The sequence below is a fragment of the Pongo pygmaeus genome, chromosome 18 (genome assembly GCF_028885625.2).
Source record: "Pongo pygmaeus isolate AG05252 chromosome 18, NHGRI_mPonPyg2-v2.0_pri, whole genome shotgun sequence".
NCBI classification, from domain to species: Eukaryota; Metazoa; Chordata; class Mammalia; order Primates; family Hominidae; genus Pongo; species Pongo pygmaeus.
The window spans coordinates 3325320-3348406 of NC_072391.2; the positions used below are offsets into that span (position 1 = coordinate 3325320).

Here is a 23087-nt window from a genome sequence, read left to right on the forward strand (position 1 = left end):
ATCCAGGAGGGCTCGCCCCCCGCTCTGCCCTTAGCCAATCAGGCATCGGGGCGGGGATAAAGGCGGCTCCAGCAGAACCAGCCAATCACGGCTGACGTTTGTGCCCGGCCCTCGCCCCCTCCCCCGCCACGCCCCAAGCCGCACGGCCGCCCCGGCAACTGCTCCAGGATCCTGTCTTTGAAGCATTTCGTCTTACCCTTCGCTGGGCGTTCGTTGCCGAACGAAGCGAAGACCACGGGGCTGGACTCGGCTTCGCTGCAGACCTCAGTCCTCACAGCCCGCCCCGCCCAGCCACTGACTTCCTGGGTCTATCACCGAGATGCCGAGCCTCCTGCAGTCCTAGAGAGCATATGGCGCAGGGCCAGGGCCACTTCCGGCCCAGAGGACTCCCTGTCAATTTGCGGCAATGGCTCCTGCACCAGGGTTGGGTGGGTTCGCTGCACTTGCCGCGGAGCTAGAGCATCTTCCGAGCTCCGGAGCAGTGGCTGACGGTGCTGCCAGCTGTCGTGCGGTACGGCCGGCAGACAGCGGCCAGGAAGGAGACCGTGCCCTCTTCCGGGGGAGAAGAAGAAACGCGCGGGCTGCGCGAGGCGGCTTGCAGCTTTGCAGTGCCTGAGGGGCAGAGGGCGGCAAACGTTAACTGTAGGGGCTTTGCTGCGTTCCTCACACGTTCGTTTTGTTTCTTTTTCGGAGATGGATTCGTGCTCTGTCGCCCAGGCTGGAGTGTAGTGGCGTGATCTCGGCTCACTGCAATCTCCACCTCCCGGTGCAAGCGATTCTTCCGCCTCAGCCTCCCGAGTAGCTGGGATTACAGGCGTCTGCCACCATGCCCGGCTAATTTTTGTATTTTTAGTAGAGACGGGGTTTCACTATGTTGGCCAGGCTGGTCTCGAACTCCTAACCTCGTGATCCGCCCGCCTCAGCCTCCCAAAGTGTTTGGATTACGGGCGTGAGCCACCGCGCCCAGCCAATTTTTGTATTTTTAATGGGGTTTCACCATGTTGGCCAGGCCGGTCTCGAAGTCCTGATCTCAAGCCCGCCTCGGTCTCCCAAAGTGCCGGGATTACAGGTGTGAGCCACCACGCCCGGCCTCACTTGTTCATTTTTCAAATACAAAATGAATGCCTGTTAATTTAGCAAAGGTCCTTTGCTAAATGTTGAGTTGTAAGTGATGAAGATTCCAGAAAAGACCCTTGCCCTCGTGGGGTTCCAGTGTGGTGGGGGAAACTGACAGACACATACATGGCACACACTTTAACTTCAAGTAGTTACAAATGCCAGAAAAAAATGAACTAGGTAAAACAGGAGAGGACGGTCGGAGCTTCATTGTCAGGGAAGACCCCTCCAAGGAGGGGACATTTAAGCTGAGACTCAAAGGGTGAGAAGCCGTTTTACAAGGATCTGGAGTAAGAACCTTTCAAGCAAAGGGAACAGGATAAACATGAGGAGGAGACTGGTGCCCAGGAGCTGAAATGACCCCCCCGCCAACACCCCCGTGTCGAGGGGAGGGGAGCCAGGAGACAGGCTGGAGAGCTGAGACTTGTCAGGGGGCTGTGGCTTGAGGCTTCTCCCCGGTGTCCTGTGAAGATAGTCCAGCCTTCCTCATCACACGCTTCTCTGGCAGCCTGAGACGTGGGGTCAGGTGGGCTTCCTGCCTGGTGTAAAGGCAGCACCCAATGAATGGCCTGCACCTCAGTAACTTAAGACAGCAATTTTTATGTTCTCAACTAACAAAGCCCTAGGCTAGTCATGAAGATGAACACAGATCTCACAGAGCAACCACAGAGCTTTTCAAGGATTCAGGTGATTCTGTCATTAATGCCTTTCTCAGAGACTTAGTGAAGCCAGTGTCTACTGGTAAAAGATAGCTGGGGATGGGGTGGGTACACAGGTCATGCATGATAAGGCCACTGAACATTTCCATCTCCCTAAGGAAAAGGAGCCTTTGGTTTCCTTCTTTCCTGTCATGCCACTTCAGCCATCTCAACCTTGTTAACTGAAGGCCACCACTGAGTCCAAATTTCAGCCAACCAATGGAGTAAACTGCTAAAAAGCCACCAACAGCCACACATGCTAACATTAAATTTGTGACAGAGTCTTGTTCTGTCATGCAGGCTGAAGTGCAGTGGCATGATCACAGTTCACTGCAGCCTTGACCTCTCAAGCTCAAGCGACCCTCCCACCTCAGCTTTCTGAGTAGCTGGGACTATAGGTGCTCACCACGACGCCCCCGCTAATTTTTGTATTTTATGTTTCAACTATGTTGCCCAAACTGATAACAAACTCCTGGGCTCAAGTGATGATTCTCCAGCCTCTGCCTCCTAAAGTGCTGGGACTACAGGCATGAGCTACTGCACCCGGTCTAATCTCATCTCTTTTTATATTCTGTCCACTTTGGTATGCTATCCTTAGAATCTACTCTTGCATCTGTCCCCCAGGTTTCTGCTAGTTTATATTAGCAAAGTGAATTATTTTAGTGTATAAGCTATTTCCTCCTGGGTCATAATGTGTATCTTTCCCCTCTCTCTCTGTCTCTTGCACATGCTTGTGCAGCCTCTCTCTCTATACACACACACACATATATAGATTCTGTTGAGATTTGACCCTAGTTGTTATGAGTTTACTGGCAATGCAGTGCAATTGTGGTGGGTTTTCAGGAAAATGGACATTCCCTTTTAGGTCTTCTGCCCCTGGGGAGGTTATCCTAAGGTTTTCAAGCAGAGAAAGGCTATTCTGTTCAGATACTGAGGGCAAACTACTTCTACTGGTAAAGGAGGCTCAGAGTGACTTAAGGAATCAAGACTGTCAATTTCATCTGGGTCCAAACATATATCCCCACTTTGAGTTTCAGGATCACCTTCTGTTTTTTCATTTTGTTTTGTTTTTTTGAGATAGAGTCTCGCTCTGTCGCCCAGTCTGGAAGTGCAGTGGCGCCATCTCGGCCCCCTGCAACCTCACCTCCCAGGTTCAAGCAATTCTCCTGCCTCAGCCTCCCGAGTAACTGGGATTACAGGACTGCACCATTGCGCCTGGCCAGGATCACCTTCTTTACCAATCAGCGTAGTAACTTTCATGTGAGAGATTTGTTGGGCCTGGGAATTTAGCTGTCATTATTATTCAGCGACTCTACAGTTAAGTTTTGTGTTTGATTTTCAGTGACAGTATTGTGGCTATACCAAATAAGAGCTGCTTCTAAGCTATCACAGAAGTTCTCAGGTTCTCAGACCATAACTTGAACTGAGCTAAGGGACTTGGGTTTGTCATTTTCTCACTGTAAATGCTCAAGTGCACTAAAAATAATGTATCCCATACCATGGCTGTATAATCATCATTATACATCTGTGGACACCATAATGGCCGAGTGCAGCAGCTACTTGTTCCCACCAGGTATGTGCTTTCATTGGCACTTCATAATCACCTGCAGGTGGCTGCTTGATTAATTGTGATATCACTGCATGCCGTGGATAACCAGCATCCTGTGATGGTTAATTTCATGTTAAACTTTACTGGGCCAAGGCATGCCCAGACAGCTGGTTAAACATTATTTCTGGGTGTGTCTATGAGGGTTTCTCAAGAAGAGATTAACGTTTGAATTGGCTGAGTGAGTAAAGCAGACGGCCCTCAACACGGGTGGGCATCATCCATCCGGTATGGAATTAAACAGAACATCAAGGCAGAGGAAGGTTGAATTATCTCTGTGCCTGAGTACTTGAGACCTGGGTACTGGGACATTGATCTCCTGGTCTTGTGCTCCTGACTCTCAGGCCTTGAGTCTTGAATTGGAATCTACACCATTGGCCTTTGGCTCTCAGGCCTTAAAATTACAAAACTGTTAGGAGGCGGAGGCAGGCGGATAGCTTGAGCCCATGGGAGTTCGAGACCAGCCTAGGCAATATAAGGAGAGGCCATCTCTATATAAAAAAAAATATATAGAACAAATTAGCTGGGTATGGTGGCATCTACCTGTAGTCCCAGCTGTTCAGGAGGCTGAGATGGGAAGATTGCTTGAGCTGGGGAAGTCAAGGCCGTAGTGAGCTGTGATTGTGCCACTGCAGTCCAGCCTGGGCAACAGAGGGAGACCCCATCTGAAAAAAAGAATGCTACACCACTGACCTTCTTGGGTCTCCAGCTTGCAGATAGCAGATTGTGGGGCTTCTCGACTGCCATAATCATGTGAGGCAATACCTTAGTGTGTGTGTGTGTATATATACGTATATACACACACATAAAAGCTCTCTCTCTCTACACACACACACACACACACACACACACACACACACACACACACACACACACACACACACACACACACACACACACACACACACACACACACAGAGATTCTGTTATTCTGTTTCTGGAGAACCCTTACTAATACATATCCTATTTCTCATTGTCAAGGAGCTCAGTCTGCACTCAAGCCCAAATACCCAAATCCGTCCCCATATCCCTTCTTTGTGCATCTATCTCTTGAGACCACTCCTTGTACTAATTTTGTATCAAGCAAGGTCCAATCAGGAGAAGGGAAGCACACAGTAATTTGAACTGGGAAAATTTAATATATAGAATTAAGCTATAAAGGGCTTAGACCCGGCGCTGTGGCTAACGTCTGTAATCCCAGCACTTTGGGAGGCTGAGGCAGGTGGATCACCTGAGGTCGAGAGTTTGAGACCAACCTGACCACATGGAGAAACCCCGTCACTACTAAAAATACAAAATTAGCTGGGCGTGGTGGCACATGCCTGTAATCCCACCTACTCGGGAGGCTGAGGCAGGAGAATCACTTGAACCCAGGAGGCGGAGGTTGCAGTGAGCCACTGCACTCCAGCCTGGGCAACAGAGCGAGACTCCGTCTCAAAAAAAAAAAAAAAAAAAAAAAAGGCATTTTCAAGAGGTTGGCTGGTAAGAAGTAAAGAGAACTCTGATTCTCTTTGGTCACAGCAGATAGTAGCAGCCATACCTTCTGGCCTGAGTTCCAGCACTCAAGCAAGAGGTTTCCTGGTCCCTGGGCTTAGATCCAGACCGTGAAGAGGGCACATCTGCAGTTTCACTGAATGGCAGAGAAGTGGCTGTGGTACCACATGGGCAGAACTTGCTGGAAATCCATCCTCAAGGGTAGAAAAAACTGCTCACAGGGAAGTGTCTCATGAGAAACGCGCTGCTACAGAACTACCTGAAGAGGGTGGTGGAGAAAGCTGCTAGGTGCCGCTGCTTGCGGTTCACTGAGGAGGCGGCACTGGAGAAGCTTTGCAGGCTGTGGGCGCCTGCTGTCACACGAGCTGTCCATGCTGCAGGAGCTGGGTGCTGGCGAAGCCCTGTGTGCTGCAGAAGCCAGACTCGGAAGAAGTCACCCGTCCTGCCGGAGCCTAGAGAGAACACACCAGAAGCAGGAAGGGAAACTCTAGTCTCCTGCAATGTCTCTCCAGCGCCCTCTACTGACAAAGCTTAAGACCATGCCAGCTGGTAAAGGAAAAACTAAAGGGCCAGAAACATTTCACAGAGCAGGCAATGCAGGAGCTGCGACGTAATCAATAATTAGCACAGGTTTATATTATGATTCGTCTGTAGCGGCCTGCCAAAGGTTCCATATAACATCCCTGCAGCAGGAACTGACACTTCAAGCCCCACTGAATCTGCTAGATAACGGCCCACATTGCAGAGTAGCCAATCAAAACCGGAACATATTTAGATCATTTGGCAAATGGGACACTCAAGCAGTCCTATAGGGAGGCCTACGTGGGGAGGAACTGAGGTCTCCTGCCAAGAGCCATGTGAGTGATCCGCCTTCTAAGTGGGTCCTCCAGTGCCAGAGGACTGGGGTCCTCGTTGGTGTGGTGTCTGCAGTATCATGAGAGATCTTGAGCCAGAACTGCCTAGCTTAGCAGCTCGCATATTTCTTTTCTTTTTTTTTTGAGACGGAGTCTTGCTGCTGCCCAGGCTGAAGTGCAGAGGCGTGATCTCAGCTCACTATAACCTCCACCTCCCAGGTTCACTTTACTTTCTTCATTATTTATAGACTATGTTTTCTTTTTTTTTGAGACGGAGTATCGCTCTGTCACCCAGGCTGGAGTGCAGTGGCGCGATCTCAGCTCACTGCAACCTCCGCATCCTGGGCTCACGCCATTCTCCTGCCTCAGCCTGCCAAGTAGCTGGGACAAGGTGCCCGTCACCACGTCTGGCTAATTTTTTGTATTTTTAGTAGAGACAGGGTTTTACCAGGTTACCCAGGATGGTCTCGATTTCCTGACCTCATGATCCACCCGCCTCAGCCTCCCCAAGTGTTGGGATTACAGGCATGAGCCACCACACCTGGCCTTAGACTATCTTCTCTTTTTTGTTTTTTTGTTTTTTTGAGACAGAGTCTCGCTCTGTCGCCCAGGCTGGAGTGCAGTGGTGCGATCTTGGCTCACTGCAAGCTCCGCCTCCCGGGTTCGCGCCATTATCCTGCCTCAGCCTCCTGACTAGCTGGGACCACAGGCACCTGCCACCACGTCTGGCTAATTTTTTGTATTTTTAGTAGAGCTGGGGTTTCACCGTGTTAGCCAGGATGGTCTTGATCTCCTGACCTCATGATCCACCCGCCTCTGCCTCCCAAAGTGCTGGGATTACAGGCGTAAGCCACTGCACCTGGCCACTTCAGACTATATTTTCTAGCTAGAAAAAACAGTGGGCCGGTCGCGATGGCTCATGCCTGTAATCTCAACACTTTAGGAGACCAAGGCAGGTAGATCACTTGAGGTCAGGAGTTTGAGACCAGTTTGGGCAACATGGCGAAACCTCATCTCTACTAAAAATACAAAAATTAGCCGGGCATGGTGGCACACACCTGTAATCCCAGCTACTTGAGAGGCTGAGGCAGCAGAATTGCCTGTAATCCCAGCACTTTGGGAGGCCAAGGCGGGTGGATCATGAGATCAGGAGTTCGAGACCAGCCTAGCCAACATGGTGAAACCTCATCTCTACTAAAAATACAAAAAATTAGCCAGATATGGTGGTATGCTCCTATAATCCCAGTTACTTGGGAGGCTGAGGCAGGAGAATTGCTTGAACGTGGGAGGTGGAGGTTGCAGTGAGCCGCGATGGCGCCACTGCACTTCAGCCTGGGCTACAGAGCAAGACTCCGTCTCAAAACTAACTAACTAAATAAATACATAAATGACCAGGCGCGGTGGCTCACGCCTGTAATCCTAGCACTTTGGGAGGCTGAGGCGGGCAGATCATGGGGTCAGGAGATCGAGACCATCCTGGCTAACACGGTGAAATCTCTACTAAAAATACAAAAAAGAGGCCGAGGCAGGTGGATCACGAGGTCAGGAGATCGAGACCATCCTGGCTAACATGGTGAAACTCCGTCTCTACTAAAAATACAAAAAATTAGCCAGGTGTGGTGGTGGGTGCCTGTAGTCCCAGCTACTCGGGAGGCTGAGGCAAGAGAATGGCATGAACCCGGGAGGCGGAGTTTGCAGTGAGCTGAGATCACGCCACTGCACTCCAGCCTGGGTAACAGAGTGAGACTCCATCTCAAAAAAAAAAATAGCCAGGCGTGGTGGCGGGCGCCTGTAGTCCCAGCTACTCGGGAGGCTGAGGCAGGAGAATGGCATGAACCCGGGAGGCAGAGCTTGCAGTGAACCGAGATCGCGCCACTGGACTCCAGCCTGGGCGACAGAGCGAGACTCCATCTAAAGAAAGAAAGAAAAAGAACACGTGAAAAATTATCAGAAGGAATAAGAAAGTGCAATCAGGTAGTCAATTTCAATATAATTTTATGCAAATTTGCCATATACCAGCAATGCTCAATAGAAAATACAGTTCATGTGCCACTTACCAATGTATTGCCTCTCAGCCCGAACACATCCTTTTCGTTCTGCTTTGTGATACTGAGCTGGATCACATCTCAGCTTTGGGTGAGATCCAGTGTGATACCCAGCTGGACCCTGTATACAGTTCCTTGCTAGCCAGCTTGATGTTGTTCTTCCCTAATAGAGGGCCATGGATGAACACTGTCAGGTCAGAGCAGGAGGGAGGGGCTGTCTTCTCCAGTGCGGCCAGCGGAGGGCAGGAGAGGTAACCAGCAGAACTTCAGTTCCGCTGTCCTCACCTTGGTCCGGGTTCTGCCCTTTCCGCTGTCCACCAGCTGTGAGTTCTCAGGGCACCCACTCCCTCTCTGAGGTCCAGTCTCCACCTTGAATTGAAAGGGGAAGGACTCTTTTGTGTTTCCAAGTTTCCTTCCTTTTTACTTCCTCAGTCCTAAGGGCACAAGTTCCTTCCTGCAGTTGCTATTCTGTAACTCTTAGAAATCTCTCTTACCCAGTTGGGTAGTTAACCATCTTTACAACTGACCAATTATTTTTATCAAATTTTCTCTTCAAAATAATGGTGTGGCCGGGCACGGGGGCTCATGCCTGTAATCCCAGCACTTTGGGAGGCCGAAATGGGTGGATCACCTGAGGTCAGGAGTTCGAGACCAGCCTGGCCAACATGGCAAAACCCCATCTCTACTAAAAATACAAAAAATTAGCTGGGCGTGGTGGTGGATGCCTGTAATCCCAGCTACTCAGGAGGGTGAGGCAGGAGAATTGCCTGAACCCGGGAGGCAGAGGTTTGCAATGAGCCGAGATCGCGCCATTGCACTCCAGCCTGGGCAACAGAGTGAGACTCTGTCAAAAAAAAAGAATATTCCAATGAAAATAACAACAGACAATTCACAAAAGGATAAATAGAAATAATACTTGAAAAAAAGAAAACATATCCAGCTTCTCTAGAAATCAAGAAAATGGTAACTATATTCATGGAATTTCTCCCATTAGGCTGCTGCACAGAATGAGCGCAAGATGTAAAGGACTTAGCTCAATGCCTGGCATATAAACACTCTATACATGGTAACTATCATGATTTAAAAGTTTAATAGGATGGGTGCAGTGGTTCTCACCTGTAATCCCAGCACTTTGGAAAGCTGAGGCAGGCGGATCCCTTGAGGTCAGGAGTTCAAAACCAGCCTGGCTAACCTGGTGAAACCCCATCTCTACTAAAAATACAAAAATTAGCCTGGTGTGGTGGCGTGCACCTGTAATCCCAGCTACTAGGGAGGCTGAGGTGGGAGGATCACTTGAACCTGGGAGGTGGAGGTTGCAGTGAGCCACAAAATTGCACCACTGCACCAAAAAAAAAAAAAAAACTTAATTACTGTGGACCTTATGGGGACGCTACATCAAGCTGTTTCCCAATTGAACTGGAATGCCACAACAACGGCTGAACACTGTACATGTCCAAATCTGGAGGAACAGAGGAAGGTAAACATTTGAGTCTCAAGTGGAAGTTCAAAGCATTACATTCTTTCTGGAGGACAGTTTGGAAACATGTACACAAAGTAATCTGGCAATTCCATTTCTAGTTTTTCTCAGGGAAATGTTCAAGCAAATGCATAAAGGTGTATGTAGAAGCATATCTGCAAATACATAAAGATAGAAACAATCTAAATGTCCAAGGCTGGGGGACTTAAAATATGAAAATTCCACTGGGCACGGTGGCTCACGTCTGTAATCTCAGCACTTTGGGAGGCCGAGGCGGGCAGATCACCTGAGGTCAGGAGTTCGAGACCAGCCTGACTAACATGGAGAAACCCCGTCTCTACTAAAAATACAAAATTAGCCGGGCGTGGTGACACACGCCTGTAATCCTAGCTACTCGGGAGGCTGAGGCAGGAGAATCGCTTGAATCCAGGAGGCGGAGGTTACAGTGAGCCAAGATCGCGCCACTGCAGTCCAGCCTGGGTGACAGAGCGAGACTCCGTCTCAAAAAAAAAAAAAAGATATATATATATATATATATATATATATATATACACACACACATATATATATAATACATATATATTCACAGACATATATCTGTCTGAACAGTAAAACTGTAAGAACAGACTAAAATATGAATAGTGCTTATTCCTGGATGGTCGTATTATAAATGTTTTTTACCTTCATTCATTAAACAAATATTTACTAAGCATCTACCATGTGCCAGGCACAATTCTAGGTGCTTGTGGTAGGGCATTAAAAAGTGTCTGCCCTCATGAACACTTATCTTTGAGTCGTGGGAAACAAGTATATGTCAGGTAGTGGTAAACATTAGGGAGAAAAGTAAGGCCGCGCAGAGGTTGTTTACAGAGCTGAGGAAGGCCTCCTTGAGGGGGTGACATATGAGCAGAGTGAGGGAGCAAGCCTTGTGGCTATCACGAGAAAGCTATCTTTATGGTTTTCCAATTAACTTTCTTAATTTTCTCTTCCAAGCATGCAACACTTGCATAATTAAGACAAAACAAACCAAGAAAGCTCTTTCCATTTATGAAAGATATCTGGAGCCTAAGATCATTGCCGGGTCGAGGCGTGGAGATAATGGGAGAGGATCCGAGGGTATGGAAAGGACCCCGAGCCCCCTTGCTCTAGATCCCTCCGGGCCGTGGGACCCCTGCCGCCCAGCAGCAACTCGTGGACGTAGCAGCTGGTGGGAGAGCGCGGGACTCCGGCCAGGTCAGTGTCCCGCTTGCCGCGCATCCTGCTAAGGCGACCCGAAGACAGAGGATCGCCGCAGGAGGCTCCGCGCCCCTTACCTGAGGGCACTTCCCAGCAAGCTCCACGCCTCTCCGGGGAACTGGGAGGAGCGGGACCCAAGAGGCTGGAAACGAGTCTCCCCGGCCCGAGCTCCACGGCCCGCGGCCTTACGGCCCTCACCTACTAGTTGGCAAAGAAAGACCGTGACGGAAGGAAGAGGCCGCTCCAGCGCATCCCTTCGGGCGGAGCAGAAGCTCCACTCGTGGTTAGGCCATGTGCCCTCTCCGTTCCTCAGGCCAGCCCTGGCTTCCCCTTTTTGTCGCCCAAGGGCCAGGGGCGCAAGGAAATGTGGGAAAAAAAGCGGAGACGAAAGAGAACGAAGTAAATCTAGATGCAGAGCCTCGCCTTTCCTTCCGGATGCAGATGTATGACGCGTATGGCCTTTCCGTCTTCTAATAGGCAGCCTGAGAATTCTTCCTGTTCATTGGCCATCAGTCAAGGAGAAGGTGGGCTCAGTGGACGAACGGCTTTCTGGGAGCTGGGGAATGCTTGCCCTGCGTAGTTTCCCAGCGAGCCCCGCGAGGACTTCCGGCGCCGGGAGCTCGCGGCGGAAGTGGGATCTTCTGGGCAGTCGTGGGCGTTGTGTGTTTCGGGGGCGGGGGCGGGGGCGGGGACGGGTGCTCTGGCCGTCTGGCTCCGACAACAAGCACCGGGCTCCGGGTGGCCGGGATCAGCGCCCGAGGCAGAGGCCGGAGGGCGCGCGCACTGCTAGGAAGTGCTGGTCCCCCGCGCCGCTCTGCCTCCTTGGTCCCCCGGCAGACGCCCCTGCACGATCGTCGCTCGCCCCGCGGGCGAGGCTGCGGGGGACAGCGCGGGGCTCCGGCTGGCTCTCCTTCCCGCCTGCCGTGTCCTGCTGAGCGACCCTGGTGAGTCCTGGCCCTCTTCGAGGAAAGTCTTCTTCGAAGTCACCAGAGGATGAGAATGGTGCACGCACCTTTCAGGGGTGTTGTGAGGAGCAGAATAAATAAAGTGCTTAGGGTGGACTAAAGAATTGGAAACAACCCGAATGCATCACTCGAGTATTGATTAAGAAACTAGAGCATATCCATACCGCGGAAGCTCATAGTGCCGCTAATGTCTGTGCAGTAAGTTCTCATTTATGTGAAAACACATCAAGCACCTTTCCTTTTCTCCCCCCTATGGATGGCTTTTTTAGTGAAAGCACAGGAAAAGGTCTGGGACGTCATTTGTCAGACTGTTAAGTCGGGGGGTACAATGGCATTGAGGAAGGGAGAGTTTTACGGATTTCTATATTGTTTGAATCTTCCCTTTTTTTATTACGATGGTTTGCTTTTTTTTTTCTTTTTACTTTTCTTTTTTTTTGAGATGGTCTCACTCTGTTGCCCAGGCTGGAGTACAGTGGTGCGGTCATAGCTCACTGCAACCTCAAACTCCTGGACTCAAGCAATCTTCCCTCCTCAGCCTCCCCAGTAGCTGGGACTACAGGAGCCCCACCTGGCTTTTTTTGTTTTTTGGTACAGATGGCGTCTCACATTGTCTTCCCAAAGGGGTCTTGAACCCCTCGCCTCAAGCAATCGTCCTGTGTCTGTCTCCCAAAATGCTGGGATTACAGGCATAAGCCACCAAGCCCGGCCAGTTTGTATTTTTATTGTTGAAACAAAAAATCGATTACTGAAAATTGCATAATACACTTTTCAGTAAAGAGTAACAATGTAAGGTATAAATGTGTCATACATTTATATGTACCTGTGGATAAATGGCTTTGGATGGTGTCTGTGAGCCCTTCTGTGACACCTCAGGGCCAGATGTGTTTTGGAATTCAGAGGTTTTCAAATTTGATAAACATAATATAGTGCACATACGATATATCAAGCACATCTCCAGAGGAATCTGGGGCAACACTAAATAATGAAACATATCAGTTAAAATTTTTTAATTAGGCCGGGCGCAGTGGCTCACGCCTGTAATCCCAGCACTTTAGGAGGCCGAGGTGGGTGGATCACAAGGTCAGGAGTTTGAGACTATCCTGGCCAACATGGTGAAACCTCGTCTCTACTAAAAATACAAAAAATTAGCTGGACGTGGTAGCTGGTGCCTGTAGTCCCAGCTACTGGGGAGGCTGAAGCAGGAGAATCACTTGAACCCGGCAGGCGGAGGTTGCAGTGAACTGAGACTGTGCCACTGCACTCCAGCCTGAGCGACAGAGTGAGACTCTGTCTCAAAAAAAAAAAAAGATATTTAATTGATGTATAATGTACATACAGAAAAACACATCAGTGGGTATAGCTCAATGAATTTTTATAAACTGAAGATATATGTTATTAATATTTCCACCATAATTTTGAGTAGTGGAATAAATTGAGATTATAAATATGCTTATATCAGGTCAGGTGGTGCTGCCAAATGAATGACTTTGGGTTTTGCAGTCAAAGAGTTATGAAATACCCGGGTTTTGGATTTTTGGCTTTGGGATCAGAGCTTGTGGGCCTGTGTTAATAGGAGAGACAGTCACGTGAGCAAGGCATTACAGTAAAGCCTAGAAAAGGCTTCAGGGCCATGAAAGGATGGGGACTGGATGGCTCTTCAGCCTGGGGTTTGCTCTTGTATTCCACATCCTTCTTCCTCAGTCCTGCCATTTTGCTCTTTCCCCAGGAGTACACATCCAGATGCCGGCCCAGCTACCACAGGGGATCCCTCTGGGAGACTGAAAGTACAGGTTCTGGGGCCCAGGTTGAGGCCGACCAACCCTGAGCCTCAGGCCAGGGGAATGGCATCCCCCTTGGAGCCCCAGGACCAGGCCCCTGGGGAGGGAGAAGGGCTTCTGATTGTGAAAGTGGAAGATTCCTCCTGGGAACAGGAATCTGCCCAGCATGAGGACGGCAGGGATTCCGAAGCCTGCCGCCAGCGCTTCCGGCAATTCTGCTATGGGGATGTGCATGGGCCTCATGAGGCCTTCAGCCAGCTCTGGGAGCTCTGCTGCCGCTGGTTGCGGCCTGAGCTGCGTACCAAGGAGCAGATCCTGGAGCTGCTGGTGCTGGAGCAGTTCCTGGCAGTGCTGCCAGGGGAGATCCAGGGCTGGGTGCGTGAGCAGCACCCAGGAAGTGGCGAGGAGGCTGTCGCCTTGGTGGAGGACCTACAGAAGCAGCCAGTGAAAGCCTGGCCACAGGTGAGGGGCCCTTCCACATCCAGGGGCACCTGGATGGTACCTGAGCTCAAGAGAAGTGGGTACCCTGCAAAGATAACTCTCCCAGAGGCTCACACAAGCACAGCGTGCCATGGGTGCTTTTCTGAAAGATGCAATCCAAAGTAAATGTGATTTATTTTTTGTGGCTTTGGAAGGCAGCAATTGGGCTGAAGTGCGAATGTTCCACATAGGAGGTTTTAGTTCCATGTAGGGTCTGCTGATGTTTATTTGCATTTTGCTCTAGGCCTGGCTCTGGGGACACAAGGATGTGCATAGAGCCAGCTCCAGAGTGGGGCGAGAAGGTGGAGCTGTCCGGGGCCCCTGCTACCTTGTGGGATGTTGGGTCCTTCACATTGGATGCATCTGGGGAGGTTCTAATGAGTGGCTGGGGGATGGGGTTTTGCCTTTGGCAGGAGGGTCCCTAGCTACCCCCTTGCTAAGTGGCTGTGATTCTGGCCTTTCAGGGCTGGTTCTTGCCTCGTGAATGATCGGGGAGCATCCTCGGGCACACAGCATTACCTGGTACCACATTCTCCTCTGGACTTTCCTGGGGTACCATATTGGTCTCCTTCTCACACCCCAGTATCCTGAGGGTCATGTCCTGTGTCTCCTTCCCAGGGAATAAACTGTCTCCCCCGGTCTGGTCTCGGGCTGATGAGCATATTGTGGTTCCTGCACAGGATGTGCCCTCGGAGGAGGCGGAACCCGAGGCTGCAGGCCAGGGATCTCAGGCCAAGGGGCCTCCCCCAGTGGTGGGGGCACGGAGGCGGCCATCTGTTCCCCAGGAGCAGCACAGCCATAGCGGTGAGTAAGCCTCCATCCTTGTCGGCAGTAGAGTGGCTGGTCAGGGACCTAGCTTTGTCACCGGCGTTGCCCTAAGGGTCACAGGCAGGACAGCTCCCTCTGTGAAGTCCAGGGCGTGCGTGCATGCGCACAGGCTGGGGAGGCCATAGGCGTTGGTGTCAAGCCTGGGCTGGCCTTTCTAAGGCTCCATTCTTCTCCTTCAGCCCAGCCTCCTGCTCTTCTTAAAGAGGGGCGTACCAGAGAGACGACGGACACCTGCTTTGTCTCTGGGGTCCATGTGAGTCACCAGTCCCTTTGTCTTCTATAAGGCACTTGGCTCTGTTGAGTTTGTAAAATGGGACTTGCTGTCCCATCAGGCCTCTTTCATCTGACCCATCCTGTCCCCGCCAGTGCTGCTGGGAGGCCTGAGCAAGGGAGCCCTGAGCCGGGTCTTCTTACCCCATTCCAGGGACCTGTGGCATTGGGAGACATTCCATTCTATTTCTCCCGGGAAGAATGGGGCACCCTGGACCCTGCTCAGCGGGATCTCTTCTGGGACATAAAGCGGGAGAACTCCCGGAACACCACCCTGGGTAAGCACCCAGGGCCTTTGGGTCCAGGCTGGCCGCCCCACATTCTGCTGGAACTTCAGTCTTGTTTCCCACCCCATCCTTAGCTGGTTCCAAAGGAGGCTCTCCCTAGGTCTTGCCAGGAGCCTGAGTAACTCCTTTCTTGGCTGACGATCAGTTTTTGTGTGTTTCCACACGCAGCGTGGGACGGCGCTGGCACTGCCCAGCCCTGCATGAGCGCTTGTAAGGGCAACTTCTTTGAGTTTCACAACCTAGTGCATGGAAGTATTGTCCCCATTTTACACATAAGGGACCTCAGACTCAGGTCAGTGGATGCTGAAGGGACACAGCTGGGACTTGGATCAGGCATAGTTGTGAGGCCACCTTGGGCTGCTAGGAGCAGGGGTGCTGACGGGGAACCCCAGCTGCTCATCAGCCTGGGCCCCTGCTCGTCAGAACTGCACTTACCAGGTCCCTCTCCATGCCAGGCCCCTTCTCAGCACCATCAGGGATCATCTTGTTCAGTCCACACTCGCAGCGGGATGGGCTGCGACCTCTGTCGAGATCTGTCCAGATCTGTGTTGAGTTTGGAGAACTAGAGCCTGTGTGGTGAAGGGAGCCACCCTAGCTAGACCAGTTTGGCTCCTCAGTTTCCGACTGTGACAGTTGGGAAAAATTTTCTTTCTTTTTTTTTTTGAGATGGAGTCTTGCTCTGTCGCCAGGCCGGAATGCAGTGGTATGACCTCAGCTCACTGAAACTTCCACCTCCCGGGTTCAAGCAGTTCTCCTGCCTCAGCCTGAGTAGCTGGGATTACAGGCATAAGCCACCATGCCCGGCTAATTTTTTTGTATTTTTAATAGAGACGAGTTTCCACCATGTTGGTCAGGCTGGTCTCGAACTCCTGACTTCGTGATCCGCCTGCCTCGGCCTCCCAAAGTGCTGGGATTACAGGTGTGAGCCACCGCGCCCGGCCCTTGAAAATTTTCAAAATTACTATAAATTGTTCTGCTATGGAGCTTGATATCGGGTTCAGAGTGGGAGATTGGATCTCAGTGTGGCCTGCAGGGCACAGATGGCTTAGGGGGCTGGCCCATGCAGGCGGGATCAGAGGCTTATTCAGACTGCTGCTCTGCCGAATTTTTTCATCATCCTTGATTTATTTGTGTTTTTGTTTGTTTTTGAGACAAAGTCTCGCTCTTGGAGCGCAATGGCATGATCCCGGCTCACTGCAACCTCCGCTTCCTGGGTTCAAGTGATTCTTCTGCCTTAGCCTCCTGAGTAGCTGGGATTACACATGTGCGCCACCAGGCCCTGCTGATTTTTGCATTTTTTAGTAGAGACGGGGTTTCGCCATGTTGGCTGGGCTGGTCTCGAACTCCTAACTTCAGGTGATCCGCCCGCCTCAGCCTCCCAAAATGTTGGGATTACAGGCTTGAGCCACTGTGCCCGGCCAATCATCCCTGTTTTATAGATGAGGAACCTGAGGATTCAGCTGTGTGAACCCAGGGTTTTCTGAACCTGGAGGGCAGGGAGCTTTTCCCAGCCTTGTTTCTTCCTCACCTCAGCTCTGGCCGCAGAACCGAGTGGGACTGAAGAGGTTGCCTCCTTCCCTTTGCAGGTTTGGGGCTCAAAGGCCAAAGTGAGAAGTCCCGGCTGCAGGAGGTGGTGCCGGTGGTGCCAGGCCAGACAGGCAGCTACGTGACTGTGTCCTGGAGCCCCGAGGAGGCTGAGGCCTGGGAGAGCGAGAACCGGCCGAGGGCGGCCCTGGGCCCAGTGGTGGGCGCGCGACGGGGGCGGCCACCCACTCGCCGGCGCCAGTTCCGGGACCTGGCAGCCGAGAAGCCGCACAGCTGCGGGCAGTGTGGAAAGCGCTTCCGCTGGGGCTCGGACCTGGCGCGGCACCAGCGCACGCACACGGGCGAGAAGCCACACAAGTGCCCTGAGTGCGACAAGAGCTTCCGCAGCTCCTCGGACCTGGTGCGCCACCAAGGCGTGCACACGGGCGAGAAGCCCTTCTCCTGTTCCGAGTGCGGCAAGAGCTTCAGCCGCAGCGCCTACCTGGCCGACCACCAGCGCATCCACACGGGCGAGAAGCCTTTCGGCTGCAGCGACTGCGGCAAGAGCTTCTCGCTGCGCTCCTACCTGCTGGACCATCGGCGTGTGCACACCGGTGAGCGGCCCTTCGGCTGCGGAGAGTGCGACAAGAGCTTCAAGCAGCGCGCGCACCTCATCGCGCATCAGAGCCTGCACGCCAAGATGGCCCAGCCGGTGGGGTGAGCAGCTGGCTTGGCCGGAAACCCGGGGGAGGCCCAGCCACGGCACATCCTGCTTCGTTCACCACTGGGACTCTCCTTCCATCTGTGGCCACCTCCCGGGCTGTCCGAGGGACCCCAGGGTACCTCACACTCGGAGCTCGCCTGCCCTCCTCGGCTCTGAGGACCTGCTCAGCACTCAAAGGGAACGGAAGCTTCCCCCTCCCGCCCCCAATCTTGTCCTCTTTCCCCCTTCTGCGCCTAGCATTTCTCTTCCCCTCTAGTTTCCTGGAGCCCCAACACATTCCCGGCAGGGGCAGCAGGGTGGCGAGGACTCAGGTCTAGGTCCCTTCCCAGAAGCCCCCGAGCCTCATTTGACTGTGTGGCTCTTGGGCCCCCGCCCTGTGGGGTGGGTCCGTGGGTCAGGCCTCTGCCCTGCCAACCTGTGCCTTTCAGTGGGCGTGGAGGACTGGCCTTGGCCCCACAGGGGGCTGCTGGGCTTTGGGAGAGACAGCCCACACCTGTGGGACCGTGGGTGTTAGTCACGGCGGCAGGGGCTTTCTGGCCCCCAGCCACTCCCGTTTCCAGGCCATGACCACTCTGCCTTGTCCTGGCCACATGGACTTGGCCTGCCTTTGCCCTCGGCCTACTTGCCCTAGCATGAGGCTCTGAGAGCCACCTGCCCACCAGTCTGGTGAGGATAATGGTGGCTCCAGCCACAGGAGGCCAACCCTGGAGACCAAGAACAGGGCGCCTGGCTGCCATGTGCTCCTCCAGAGGTGCGGCTGCACCAGACTCAGCACTAGCACCCCACATCATCGGCACTAACGCCCCACTCCATCAGCCCTGGCACCCTGCTCCATCGGCACTAACGCCCCACTTGGCGCCCTGCTCCATCGGCACTAACGCCCCACTCAGCGCCCCACTCCGTCGGCACTAACGCCCCCACTCCAACGGGCCCGCTCCATCGGTACTGGCGCCCTGCTCCATCGGCACTAACGCTCCACTCGGCGCCCTACTCCATCAGCCCTAATGCTCCACTCCATCGGCAGTAACGCCCCCACTCCAGCGGCACTAATGACCCGCTCCTTTGGCATTGGCGCCCCACTCCATCAGCACTAACGCCCCGCTCCATCGACACTGGTGCCCCACTCCATTGTCACTAACGTCCAGCTCCATCGGCATTACCACCCCGCTCCATCATCACTACGTCCAGCTCCATCAGCACTAATGCCCCTCTCCATCGGCACTAACGCCCCGCTCCACTGGCACCGATGCCCCGCTCCATCGGCACCCGCGCCCCGCTCCATCGGCACTAACGCCCGGCTCCACCGGCACTGGCTCCCCGCTCCATCGGCACTGGCGCCTCGCGCCATCGGCACTGACGCCTCGCGCCATCGGCACTGACGCCCCGCTCCATTGGCATTAACGCCCCACTCGGCGCCCCACTCCATCAGCACTAACATACCCCGCTCCATCGGCACTAACGCCCAGCTTCATTGGCACTTTGCTGCTGCCTCCTGAGCACTGCCTTCCATAAACAGGGACAGACCAGAGGCCCTGCAAGGACTCCCCCCACGGACCTCCAAAGGGCAACAGAAGAGTATTAATAAACGTGAAAACTTACCTCCAGGCTGTTCTGTTCTTTCGGTGGCTGGAGGGTGGGGATACCTGTAATATAAACCCCTTGCCCTGGCCTTGTGTCCTGGTGGCACATGCTGCTGTGCCGTCACCAGGGGGAGCCGCGTTCTTGGCGTCCAGGTCGGCTGGGCCCCAATGGGCAGCCGTGTACCCTGGGACTCTTGTTCCCCTGTGTCAGCTCGTGCCTGCCCTGCTCTGGGAGCACCGTCTGTGCTCCAGCAGAACGGGGAGCTGAGCAGGACTCAGGGTCTTCACCAGGCCAGTCCTCTCCCACAACTGTGAAAGGAAGAAGGGCCCATAGACACTGCTTGGTCAGTGGTGGGACCCTCTTGCTGCGTGTTGGGGATCCGGAACTCAAGGCTGCCCCAGGCTGAGTCCCTTGGAGGAGGGGCTGACAGCGGGCCTGCTCTTCCCACCAGCCCCTGACGTCCAACTTCTCCCTACCAGGAGCCCCAGGCCGGGACCCGCCAAGAGCTGGTGGGTGCATGGTCAGAACTAGTGATCACCCAGGCACGACCCCTCCTTCTACCCATGCTGGTTCCTTCTCTTTCATCTGCTGGTGGCCTCAGGGCCCCTGGCTGAGGGGAGGCGGGGGCCAGCGGACAAGACGCTCTGGTCCCTTGGTAACAGGTGTGCATGTGCCAGCCCTCTCTGCCCCTAGGCCTTTCTTAGCCAACCTCTCATGCACACATCATCCTGCGGTCGCTGCCATGGTCTCTGTTTCCCATAAGAAGCAAGCGAGGTCTCGCTGTGGACAAGGCTGATTCCAGTTGGCGATTTTTACCTCTGGGGGCCTCGTACTGTGTGCATGTGTGTGGCGGGTGGCCAGGACGGTACAAGGACTTCTTGGTGGTGGTGGCTGGCTCCAAATGGAGACACTCGGGTGTAACGAGATCAGATAAGCACGTAGGCCAGGAGCTAAGAATAGGATTGAGCACAGGTTCCTGGCTCAGGTAGGGGCATGTCAGTGCCAGCAAAGAAGTCACCAGCAGGAGCCAGAGAATGAAGCCCGGGCTGGGAGAGCTGGGCCAGGACCCAGGGTTCCAGGGAGGGGGCAGAGTCCAGCTCAGCTCATAAGCAGAGCTGATAGCAGTCGTTAGGGGAGAGGGCAAGGGTTAGGACCCAGGGCACTGAGAACCCAGGGCCAGGAGGTGAGCTCCGTGCTTGGTGCTTGGAGGAAGTCCCGTCTGGCCCTATGGCTTTCCTGGTGGCTGGGACCCTGCGGCTGGCCATGCAGATGGCAGACACTCAAGACAGCCTGGGGAGAAAGGTAGCTGGAGGCACCGCCTGGCCCAGCTGCTCCTGCCTCCCAGCTGAGCCCCAGCCCAGCCCAGCCCAGCTCTGGCTTTGCCTCCCCAGGGGAAGTATGACGTCCAGGGTCCAAGGGCAGCCCTGATGCTCAGCAGCCCTGGGGTGGTGGCCGCTGTAGTCACTGCCCTGGAGGACGTGTTCCAGGCCCTGGGCTTTGAGAGCTGCGAGAGGAGGGAGGTCCCGGTCCAGGTGAGCCTCCGCCTCTTACATCCACCCTCAGGCCCAGCACCGACCCCTTCCCCGCTCTCCCCTGACCCAGAATCTCCTCCCCACCCAAAACCTCCCCAGACTCAGGTCGGTCTCACTCTTGCCCCTAGGGCTTCCTCGAGGAACTGGCTTGGTTCCAGGAGCAGCTGGATGCCCACGGGCGCCCTGTGGGGTGTGCCTTAGTGGCCTTGGTGGCCCCCAGAGGGCAGCTGAGGCAGCCACAGCAGCTGGTCCGGGAGCTGAGCGGCTGCCGGGCCCTGCGGGGCTGCCCCAAAGTCTTCCTGCTGCTCTCGAGTGGCCCTGGGTGTGAGTGAGCTGGGTCAGGATCCAGGGGCTGGGCAGGGACCCAGGGGCAGAGCCTCGGGCCTCACTCCAGGCCAACATGCTGCTTCTCCACCCAGCCTCCCCGGAGCCTGGAGCCTTCCTTGCTGGCCTGAGAGAGCTGTGTGGCCGCTCTCCTCACTGGTCCCTGGTGCAGCTGCTGACGGAGGTGGGGACACTGGAGGGGGAGGCCCAGGGAAGCGGGGCTGGTCCTGCTGTCTCCACTGGTTCTGCTGTGTCCCCCTGAGCCAGTTACAGTTAGATTCATTCACTTGTATCCTCCCTCTGATTCATTCTACAAACCTTTACTGTCTACAGAAGTGGTGTCAGCCCCTCACCCCCAACTCGGGACCCCTGACAGCCCACTCAGGATCCCCGACACTCCAGACCCCTCCCAACTCCATGCCTTGGCCCAAGCAGTTCCCTCTGCCTGCTATGCTTTCCTGTTGTCCTGGGAGCCCTGCACAGTCCTCTGCAGGCTGCCAGCGATGCCCTTCCTTGCACTTCAGGCTTGCACTTCAGGCTGCCCCTTTCTACACTAAGCAGTGGCTATCCGCCCTGTTAGATCACAGGACCCTGGAGGCTGGGACTGGGAATGATTCAAGTCTGGTCTCCAGGGCTGAAGGTCTCACTGTGTAGTTGGGTGGCTCCTGGGCAGCCCTGAAGATGAGGGGGCCCCAGCTCTCCTCCACAGATCTCCCAGCAGGGTAGTGCCCACCCCGTGAGCCTTCCCGACAGGCCCTACCCCGCTCTAGGGAACATCCCCACCTCTGTGCGCACTGATCCCGGGGCAGGGGTTAATGGTGTGGCCACTGTCCACTCGAGGCCATCCATGCCCAGGGAAGTCCATAACCTTGAGCCTGAACTGGAGCCTGGGCCTTGCTTGAGGCCATCCTGCCTGTCTGTCCTTTGCTGGCCTCCTCCTCTCTGCATTCTGGCAGGTGACCCTGAAGGGACTATGGAAGCCACAAGCCTGGCTGAGTCTTTTCTCGGCCCCATCCCCAGCTCTTCCGCAGGGTGGCTGAAGAGTCCACAGGGGGCACCTGCTGCCCTGTCCTTCGGAGCTCCTTGCGGGGGGCACTGTGCCTGGGAGGCGTGGAGCCCTGGAGGCCTGAGGTGAGGGGGACAGGGCAGGGGTCCAATCACATGGCCACAGTTTCCAGTGGGACGGAAGCTTAGGGGGACCCAGGCGGGGGAGGTCAGGAGCTGGAGTCCTCTCAGGCCACTTTAGATGCGTCTTAACCCTCTCTGCAGCCGGCCCCCGGTCCCAGCACACAGTATGACCTGTCCAAGGCCAGGGCTGCCCTCCTCCTGGCTGTGATCCAAGGCCGGCCTGGGGCCCAGCATGACGTGGAGGTGCTGGGGGGCCTGTGCCGGGCCCTGGGCTTTGAGACCACCGTGAGAACGGACCCTACAGCCCAGGTGAGGGGAAGCCGAGAACTTCCGCTGGTGCTCTGAAGGAAGACCACCCCTCCCTAGGAACCTGGGGCCTCTCTCCATCACTGGCAGGAAGTGCACCACAAGTCTAGCCTCTGTGCTCCCTGTTGCCTGCATCTGGCCCATCACTTCCCTGCCTCTGGAAGCCTGGTCTCCAGGGTCCCTGAGGCCTCCCTCACTGGCTGGTTCTCTGGCCCCCCCCCCCGCCCCCTCCCCAGCTCAAAGCTTTAGCTCCAAGTCTTGGTTTCCCTCTTGGCTCCCAGCAGCCTACTCCGCTCTCCTCACACCTCTCAACTTCTTGGTGCAGCTTCCCAACGAGGGCAGGAGGAGAACTGGCTCCAGGAAGCTGGGTCTGTATGTCACCTCTAAAGAGGCCATGCCAAGGCCTTGCAGGAGGGAGTTAGAAAAGGGCTTCTGGCCGGGCGCCGTGGCTCATGCCTGTAACCCAACACTTTGGGAGGCCAAGGCGGGTGCATCACTTGAGATTAGGAGTTTGAGACCAGCCTGACTACCATGGTGAAACCTCGTCTCTACTATAAAGACAAAATTAGTAGGGCGTGGTGGTGCGTGCCTGTAATCCCAGCTACTTGGGAGGCTGAGGCAGGAGAATGGCTTGAACCCAGGAAGCAGAGGTTGCAGTGAGCTGAGATTGTGCCACTGCACTCCAGCCTGGGTGACAGAGCGAGACTCCGTCTCAAACAACAAAAACAGGCCGGGCACAGCGGCTCACGCCTGTAATCCCAGCACTTTGGGAGGCCGAGGCAAGCAGATCACGACGTCAGGAGATCGAGACCATTCTGGATAACACAGCGAAAC

General features: G+C 54.3%; 2 protein-coding genes across 7 annotated transcripts; one reads left to right on the forward strand and one right to left on the reverse strand.

Annotated features, from left to right (window-relative positions):
- Positions 1-1303: 1303 nt before the first annotated feature.
- LOC129016056 (uncharacterized) lies at positions 1304-11668 on the reverse strand. Its single transcript, XM_063655126.1, has 7 exons — positions 11656-11668; positions 11376-11501; positions 10604-10710; positions 8099-8182; positions 7826-7976; positions 5174-5366; positions 1304-1655 (listed from the first exon to the last, which is right to left on the reverse strand). The coding sequence occupies exons 1-7, from the start codon at positions 11666-11668 to the stop codon at positions 1544-1546; spliced, it is 786 nt and encodes a 261-aa protein (XP_063511196.1). The 3' UTR covers positions 1304-1543.
- ZNF213 (zinc finger protein 213) lies at positions 11109-18980 on the forward strand. Of its 6 annotated transcripts, none has more exons than XM_054455687.2 (6): positions 11130-11470; positions 13218-13731; positions 14430-14553; positions 14757-14830; positions 15002-15125; positions 16721-18980. In XM_054455687.2, exons 2-6 carry the CDS (start codon positions 13333-13335, stop codon positions 17377-17379), a joined length of 1380 nt encoding a protein of 459 aa, XP_054311662.1. In that variant the 5' UTR covers positions 11130-11470; positions 13218-13332; the 3' UTR covers positions 17380-18980. The 6 variants fall into 6 exon arrangements, with proteins under 6 accessions (XP_054311667.1, XP_054311666.1, XP_054311662.1 ...); XM_054455685.2 differs by having other exon boundaries at positions 11204-11689; XM_054455688.2 differs by lacking the exon at positions 14757-14830 and having other exon boundaries at positions 11131-11470; positions 14368-14553.
- The last annotated feature ends 4107 nt before the right edge of the window (positions 18981-23087 follow it).